This window comes from Solanum lycopersicum, chromosome 9 (assembly GCF_036512215.1).
Source record: "Solanum lycopersicum chromosome 9, SLM_r2.1".
Classification (NCBI taxonomy): Eukaryota; Viridiplantae; Streptophyta; class Magnoliopsida; order Solanales; family Solanaceae; genus Solanum; species Solanum lycopersicum.
Genome location: NC_090808.1, coordinates 33,371,595 through 33,381,594, shown reverse-complemented (window position 1 = coordinate 33,381,594; position 10,000 = coordinate 33,371,595). Strand labels below are relative to the sequence as shown.

At 30.1% G+C, this 10,000-nt stretch overlaps 1 protein-coding gene across 1 annotated transcript in view; it reads right to left on the bottom strand.

Moving 5' to 3' along the window:
• The window catches only part of LOC138338147 (cytochrome b6-f complex subunit 4), an 81,710-nt gene extending 76,306 nt beyond the window's left edge, over positions 1–5,404 (bottom strand). Inside the window, exon 1 of the mRNA XM_069288858.1 lies at positions 1–5,404. This exon is cut by the window's left edge and continues 1,789 nt beyond it. Within this exon, the coding sequence (XP_069144959.1) occupies positions 4,730–5,254 (525 nt within the window). The 5' untranslated portion in view covers positions 5,255–5,404 and the 3' untranslated portion in view covers positions 1–4,729.
• Between the last annotated feature and the right edge of the window lie 4,596 nt (positions 5,405–10,000).

The window sequence follows — 10,000 nt, the reverse complement described above, 5'->3', positions numbered from 1 at the left end:
ACTTGTCTTTCCCTTCTATCCAATGATTGAACAAAAAAAAAGACCAATTCATTCTTTTTCTAATCAAGGGGAACATTACTAATTCTTAATTCTTTCTAATTCTTAATTCTATAAGGTTGAATAAAAATTCGATTGACCATTTGATATAATTGCTATGCTTAGCGTGTGACTCGTAGGTTTTGTTAGGGTTAGGATTACAAAAACCCAGCCCACATAGTATGAACTAAAAACTATAGAACTAATAACCAACCCATCACTTCGCATTATCTGGATCTAAAGAACCAGTCAAGATATGATATATAGGTCATATCTTTGTAGCAACTGAAATCTTTTGCATAAACAAAAAAATCTGCTTCTAAGTTGTAAAGCAAAATAGACAAAAAAGATGTGGATAAAGGGAAGGATGAGAGAAAGAGAGAAAAAGAATACCAATGATATAAAATTCCAATATGTAAGGTCTATGAGTAATCTCATAAAAGACAGTGTAATAAAGCATCAATACGCATTCATACCATACTAAAAAGAATCTTCTTATAGAAATAGAACAAAAAATCAAGAGCTTCGATCCAATAAAGACAAAGAAGATTGACTCAAGAAACAATTTGATTCTGAGCTCCATTGAAGAATTCGGACCTAACCATTAAGTAAGAAGTGATTGGAACGACGGAACTTGTGAATGCAAAAGATTCTATTGAAAAAGGAATCTTAATGATTCACTGGTCGGGATGGCGGAACGAACCATAGATTAGTTCATGTATTCTGAGATTTGAGAAGTCACGAGTTAACCCTACAAATGAAATAGGGATTGAAAGAGTAAATATTCGCCCGCGAAAACTTTTTTATTGCAAAATTTAGGACAATACAATAAAGGACAAAATAAGGATTTGGTATAATAATACAATTTTTTTTATTTCTCTTTAGAAAAGTACAAAGTTTAGTTATCTATTCAAACAAGATATACCAATTACTAATAGATTTAATGAAATCTCAAAGAAGCCCACGTTCAAGGTATTACTCAGTAAATACATATCTTATATATCTTAACTTAAGATTTACTATTCTAGCTTAATTCAAATAGAATTTTTTTGAATCCTTTTATTTGCGGGGAGCTGGATGAGAAGAAACTCTCACGTCCGGTTCTGTAGTAGAGATGGAATTCAGAACCAACCATCAACTATAACCCCAAAAGAACCAGATTCCGTAAACAACATAGAGGCAGAATGAAGGGAATATCTTATCGAGGTAATCGTATTTCTTTCGGTAAATATGCTCTTCAGGCACTTGAACCTGCTTGGATTACATGTCGACAAATAGAAGTAGGCCGACGGGCAATGACACGAAATGCACGTCGTGGTGGAAAAATATGGGTACGTATATTTCCAGACAAACCAGTTACATTAAGACCGGCAGAAACCCGTATGGGTTCAGGAAAAGGATCCCCTGAATATTGGGTAGCTGTTGTAAACAGGGGCAAATACTTTATGAAATGGGTGGAGTAACAGAAAATATAGCCAGAAGGGCTATTTCACTAGAAGCATCCAAAATGCCTATACGAACTCAATTCATTATTTCGTAATGTAATAGAAAAAAATGTAGAAAGGGCTCTTAGATATGAAAGAAAACCGCATGTTTCTTTTTTTTGGACAAAAATATTTCTTTTTTTTTCTTCGCCCTTTGCATTCAAAGAACGGATTAAAAAAATGATTCAACCTCAGACCCATTTAAATGTAGCGGATAATAGCGGGGCTCGAGAATTGATGTGTATTCGAATCATAGGAGCTAGCAATCCTCGATATGCTCATATTGGTGACGTTATTGTTGCTGTGATCAAAGAAGCAATACCAAATATGCCCCTAGAAAGATCAGAAGTAGTCAGAGCTGTAATTTTGCATACCTGTAAAGAACTCAAACGTGACAACGGGATGATAATACTATACGATGACAATGCTGCAGTTGTTATTGATCAAGAAGGAAATCCAAAAGGAACTCGAATTTTTGGTGCAATCGCCCGGGAATTGAGAGAATTAAATTTTACTAAAATAGTTTCATTAGCTCCCGAGGTATTATAAAATGAAATTGTGATCTGTTTCGAGTGGGGTATTTGAAAGAAATAGATTAATTTGTAGATTGTGTCTCACGCATATATCTTTAATAATTCATATCATATTAAAAAATAAATAAGTAAAAAACACGTTGATTATATCAAATTTGGAGACCCCAATAATTTTAGTTCATCATGGGCAGGGACACTATTGTTGAGATAATAACTTCTATACGAAATGCTGATATGGATCGAAAAAGGGTGGTTCGAATAGCATCTACTAATATTACCGAAAATATTTTTCAAATACTTTTATGAGAGGGTTTTATCAAAAACGTGAGAAAACATCGAGAAAACAACAAATAATGGGGATTGTTATTCTTTCTACTTCTCGAGGTATAATGACAGACCGAGAGGCTCGACTAGAAGGAATAGGTGGAGAAATTTTGTGTTATATCTGGTAATCCTTTATAATATGCAAATTGAATTCGAAACTTCCTATTTGCGAAAAAGGAGGGGAGAGTTATCTAATATCTTTCGCATTAGTTGATACCTCAAAGGAACTTTGTTTTATACAGATACTGCAAGGAGATAGAGTCAAAATTGAAGTAAGTCCTTATGATTCAACCAAAGGACATATAATTTATCGACTCCACAACAAAGATTTGAAGGATTAGGTTTTCAACTTCACCATTCCTTTCGTGGGAATACAATTCGAGATGAAAAATTTCAAGAAACTTATTTTCTTCCAAGAAATAGATTCAGAATTAAGGTAAGGAATGATAAATATGAAAATAAGAGCTTCCGTTCGTAAAATTTATGAAAAATGTCGACTAATCCGTAGGAGGGGGCGCATTATAGTAATTTGTTCCAACCCGAGACATAAACAAAGACAGGGCTAATCAGATTTGCCAGAAGAGCCGATGTACAAATAAAGAATCTGTTTTGACATGAAATGGATATATCCATATATCTCTGACTCATATTTACGAGATGATAAAATATGGCAAAAGCTATACCAAAAATTAGTTCGCGTCGGAATGGACGTATTAGTTCACGTAAGGGTGCACGTAGAATACCAAAGGGAGTTATTCATGTTCAAGCAAGTTTCAATAATACCATTATCACTGTTACAGATGTACGGGGTCGAGTAGTTTCTTGGTCCTCAACTGGTACTTCTGGATTCAAAGGTACGAGAAGAGGAACACTGTTTGCTGCTCAAACCGCAGCAACAAACGCTATCCGTACAGTAGTTGATCAAGGTATGGAACGAGCAGAAGTCATGATAAAAGGTCCCGGTCTCGGAAGAGATGCAGCATTACGAGCTATTCGTCGCAGTGGTATACTATTAACTTTCGTACGGGATGTAACTCCGATGCCACATAATGGCTGTAGACCTCTGAAAAAAAGACGTGTGTAGAACTGAACATTGAAGAAATCTCAAGAGAAAAAAAAGATTCGATGATCTAATCAAATAATAGTACTATGGTTCGAGAGAAAGTAACAGTATCTACTCGGACACTACAGTGGAAGTGTGTTGAATCAAGAACAGACAGTAAACGCCTTTATTATGGACGCTTTATTCTGTCTCCACTTATGAAAGGCCAAGCCGACACAATAGGCATTGCGATGCGAAGAGCTTTACTTGGGGAAATAGAAGGAACATGTATCACACGTGTAAAATCTGAGAAAGTACCACATGAATATTCTACCATAACGGGCATTCAAGAATCGGTACATGAAATTTTAATGAATTTGAAAGAGATTGTATTGAGAAGTAATTTATATGGAACTTCTGAGGCGTCTATTTGTTTCAATGGTCCCGGATATGTAACTGCTCAAGATATCATCTTGCCACCTTATGTGGAAATCGTTGATAATACACAACATATAGCTAGTTTAACGGAACCAATTGATTTTTGTATTAGATTACAATAGAGAGAAATCGTGGATATCTTATAAAAACGCCACATAACTTTCAAGATGGAAGTTATCCTAAAGATGCTTTATTCATGCCTGTTCGAAACGCGAATCATAGTATTCATTCTTATGGGAATGGGAATGAAAAACAAGAGATACTTTTTATCGAAATATGGACAAACGGAAGTTTAACTCCGAAAAAAGCACTTCATGACGCATCCCAAAATTTAATTGATTTATTTATTCCCTTTTTACATATGGAGGAAGACAACTTATATTTACAGGACAATCAACACACGGTTCCTTTATCCCCTTTTACCTTTCATGATAAATTGGCTAAACTCATAAAAAACAAAAAAAAATAGCATTGAAATCAATTTTTATTGACCAATAAGAATTGTCTTCCAGGATCTATAATTGCCTCAAAATGTCCAATATATATTCATTATTGGACCTTTTGAATAACAGCCAAGAAGATCTTATGAAAATTGAACATTTTCGTAGCGAAGATATAAAACAGATATTGGACATTTTAGAAAAATATTTCATAATTGATTTAGCAAAAAATAAGTTTTAAATCTATTGGACTTACTTAGTGAAAATAGATTGAAAAAGCACAATTTAGCACAATTAATATATCATATATTAGATATTAGAAAGAAATTAATAATGAAATTGAATAGATGTATCTAGGGAGAATTCGCTTTGAAGAAACTATTCCCTAGATACACATGTCGTGTTAGTTCACAATTGAATCAATTAAAAAATTTAAAAAAGACCTAAAGTTAGGGATTTATCAATAGGTAATGTTGCACCAATGCCCAACCAAAGGGCGACTGCGGTACCAATCAAAAAGACAGTCGTCGCTACTGGACGGCGAAATGGATTTTGGAATTTATTAACATTCTCTAAAAAAGGTACTGTTAATAATCCCGCAGGTACTGAAACCATTAAAAGAACCCCCAATAATTTATTAGGCACTGTACGAAGTATTTGAAATACAGGAAAGAAATACCATTCAAGTAAGATTTCCAAAGGGGTTGCAAATGGATCCGCTGGTTCACCAATCATTGATGGTTCTAAAACGGCTAAGCCTACATTACATGCAATAGTACCTAGAATTACTACTGGAAAAATATATAAAAGATCATTGGGCCATGCGGGCTCGCCATAATAATTATGACCCATACCCTTAGCCAATTTAGCTCTTAATACAGGATCATTCAAGTCAGGTTTTTTTGTAATTGGGATAGGTGAATTCTTATAGATCCATCCCCCGAGGGAACTGGACATGATAATTTTTAATCATCCAGCTCGAGCAAGAATATTCTTCGAATAAGTAAGCCCAGACTATGCCATCCTAAGGTTGAAACCGGTAGGTAGAGAAGGCCGTTTAGGGGAGTAAACAAAGTTGAGGCGCTGTTAGGGTAACTAATCAAAGAAGAAAGCTGTAGTAGTGACCAGACGAGATGATTATTAAATCATTATTTTTGCATAATAAGCAAGTATAATTTATTAAGAAGTTGGAAGGAATAAAGTTTTAGTGAAAAATGAAAATAATAAAAATGGAAACATACCTATTAGACGATAATGTTGATTATAAGATATTACTACTATATATACTAAAAAATTTGAATACTGATATAAAAAGAGAAATTTATAATAAATTATTAACATATGAGATAATAGAAATAACAACCCAAGGTTGGACTGAGTTAACCATACAAAGTATACAAGATGAGCTTTATTATGACATGTATCATTTATATGATGATTTAGATATTGGAGATTAAATATGACTGAATATTGGCTAAGACGATATGGTAGAAATTACAGGTTAAAAAAGATTAAATATCCAGATAAATTAAGTAGACTTTTTAAAATATTATATAAAAAATTATGATGAATAAAAATACTAAAATAGAAAGAACCAAGATAGATAAAAAGGTAAGAAAAATATGGAAAAAATTAAGACCCTTGTATATAGAATATGAACTATCGCAACTAGTCAAAACAGACAATGGTAAAAAAGATCAATTGATAAATATAATTTCGAAAACCGAATACAAATATGTTCGCTATTTGAAAAAACAGTATGAACAAAGAAATTTATAAACAACAATTAATAGAAAAAATAATGGAAAAAATAACAGAGAAAGAACAAGAATTACAACATAGAAAAAATAGGTTAGAAGAAAATATATTAGCAGGAGTATATAGTAAATCAATACTAGCACAAAGAAAAGATATATTAATGTTAGAATTAGAATTAGATTGTCTTGAATATGAATTACAACATAATATAATACATAGATCATAATGAATAAAGAAGAGTTTGAAGTAGACGAAAAAACATATGAAAACCAAGATGGAATGATAATAAAAATAGTATTTTCAAATTTAGGAAGAAGATACAAGAGAATAGGAAATAACTTATACTTAATGCTAGAAAAAGAAACAACAAAATTAGAAGATAGTTTAACAGCTATGGTAAGAATAACAAAAGAAAATGAAGAAATAGATAAATCAAGAGAAATTGAAAAAATAAAAACACAAGCAAAACAAGAAGTACAAAATTTAGAAGAAATAAAAAATACAAGAATAAGTGAATTAGAAAAAGAATTAGCTAGGTTAAAATTATTATATGAAAATAAACAAAAACAAAAAGATAAAGAGCTAGAATTAACAAATGAAATAAAACAAATGGAACAGAAACTAAATGAAGATATTGAAGTAAATGAAATAGACGGAAATGAAAATGACCAACAATCAGAAATAAGTGATATAAGTGAAACATATACAGAAATTCTAGAACAGATAAATAAACCAAAAAAATTAGAAATAAACACAGGAGATATGAATAGGCCAAGTACGTCAAGAGTTAAAACCCCAGATAATAGTCCCAGAAATAGTCCTAGAGTTAGTCCTAGGAGAACACCACCAACTTATTATACAGAAAACTATCAACAATCAGACAGAAATAATGCAATATGGAACAGTAGACTAAATAAAAATTGGACACCTAAACCAGCAAATGAACAATACAATTTCTTAGATTTAGATTGTGTCGCAAATATAAATAAAGTAATATTGTTATGGGTAGGAAATATGTCTAAACAGTTAATAGATAACAAAATAGAAACAGAAAAAACACCAAGATACATAGAAAGAACATTCATAGGAACAGCAAAATTATGGATAGAAAAGCTACCCCCAGAAAGTTTAGAAGTACTTAGAAATGATAAGAAAATGGATGGATCCCCATCAGCAACAAATATAGATATACTAGATAAATATGAATCAGCAATAAGAAATGAATTTGGAGGCATGACTACAGATATAAGAGAACAAAATAGAGAAAAAATAATAAATAGACAACTTATGACAAAATTAGCTATATGTAAAATGTGTTACTTAGAAGAATATACTTGCGCATTTAAAGAATATTATTACAAAACTAAATACAATTTAGACGAAGCAAAAGAAATAAGAAAACAATATTATACAAAATTACCAGAACCATTTAGTACAAATGTGATAAAGGATTGGAATAATGAAGGAATGGTATATACTTTAGGATCTAGAATAAAAATTTTAAACCAATGGTTCATACAACTATGTGAAAACCAAAAAGAAAAATTAAAAATGGAAAAAGTATTAAATAAAAATTTATCATGTTGCAAAAATAAAATGGCACCACAATTTGGATGCACAACTAAAAAAACAAAAATCTAAAAGATATAAAAAATTATAGAAAAAACAAAACTATATATAAATATAAACAACCAAGACGAAGGTATTATGTAAAAAATCATAAAATAAAAAGACCATACAGACCAAAAAGAAAAATATCCCAATGTACTTGTTATAATTGTGGAAAGATAGGACACATAGCTAAAGATTGTAAATTACCCAAAAATCCAAAAAGAAAACAAATAGAAGAATTAATTATAGACAATGAAAAATATATGCAAATAGAGTACATAGATTATGAATTAAGTGAAAATGATAGTATATATGAAGTATCAGACATAGAAACTGAGAATGAAGAAGAAAATATTAACATAGATAACAACGAAACAGATGAAGAAATATAATGTCTGAAAATGAAATAAAAATAATATCTAAGGAAGAATATCAAGATGAAGAATCATCAGAACAGAAAATTATATTTGATAATACGATATTTGAACAAATAAAAGGAAAAGATTTAGATTTAAGTGTTGAAAAAGTACTAGAAATACCTATTTTAAGAAATTGGTTTAAAAGACAAAAAGAAGAATACTATGTAGTTAGTCAAAAAGAACATATCATAGATTGTAAATTCACAAGAGGAAAAGCATATATACCTATAATAAATAAAAGAATGATAAAAAAAGAAATACAAGATATAAAAGCTAAAACACCAATAAAATATGTACATTTAGGAGGAACAGAAATATTAATAAAAGCCTGCTTTAGAGAAGGAATAGATACACCTATAGAAATATATTTAGCAGATGATAGAATTGTACACCCTATAGAAAAAAGCATAATTAGTGCAGTAAAAGGAAACTTAATATATCAAAAATTTAAGTTTACAATAAGTGCTAATTATACAGTATCATTAACAGATAAAAATATAGATAGATCATTAGTTCTATATTGGAAAATGTTTGGAATAGAACTAGCACCAGGGAGCAAATTATTTACAGCAAGATGTAAAAATTTATATATATTAACAACAAAGCATAAAATAACAGCAAGAAATAAAATTAATAAAATAAAAATAGAAAATCCTTTTGAAAAAATAATTACTGTAATAGACAATAATGACTATAGCTATAAAGAAATTGATATAGAAGAAGATTTAGAGATAGTAAAAGAAAGATTAAGCACTTCAAGCGTACCAAATACATTGACAAGAGCTACCTCATCAAGGATGAGTACATCTAAAAGAAAATATGAAATTCCACAAAGCTTATTAGATAAAGAAGAAATAACACCATATCATTATTTTATAAGAGGAATAATAGACCAAAGAAAATATAAAATATTAATAAATACAGGACAAGAAGAAAATTATATAACAAGAGAGTTAATATTAGAAGAAGAAATTATAAGAACAGGACATACATGCCCTGGACTACCTAGTGAGATAGTGAACACGAATGAAGAAACAACAGAAAAACAAATAATTATAGGAGGAATACCCTTAGTAATACAATTTAAAATATACCAAGGAAATCCTAATATTACATTAGGAATAAAATGGTTAGAAAAAGTCAAACCATACAATATAGAAAATGAACAATTAACAATAACTTGTCAAGATAAGAAAATAATTATAAAAAGGACAAAATGATTAATGAAAATATTTATACTTGCAAAATTTATAGTAGAAGGATATCACAACAGATATTATACCCCTATGATAGATACAGGAGCAGAAGTGAATATATGTAAATATAATTGCTTACCAGAAGATAAATGGGAAAAATTAAAAACACCTATGGTAGTAACGGGATTTAACAATGAAGGAAGTATGATTAAATACAAAGCAAAAAATATAAAAATACAAATATGGGATAAAATACTAACAATAGAAGAAATGTATAATTTTGAATTTACTACAAAAGATATGTTATTAGGAATGCCATTTATAGATAGATATTATCCACACATAATAACAAAAACACATTGGTGGCTTACTACACCATGCGGAAATAAGATAGGAGCAAAAAGAGTAAATAATAAACAACGAAAACCTATGGAATGGATAAAAGGAAGTGAAAAGATAAACCAAGAAATGGAAAATATAAATAATAAACAAATAACGCAATTAGAAATTATTATATTTGCTATAGACAAAGTCAAATTAATTAATGAACAACTAGAACAATTATATAGTGAAGATCCATTACAAGGATGAGAAAAACATAAGACAAAAGTAAAAATTGAATTAATAGATGAAAATGGTATAATAACACAGAAACCATTAAAATATAACTTTGATGATCTAGAAGAATTTAAAATACATATAAATGAATTGTTAGAAAA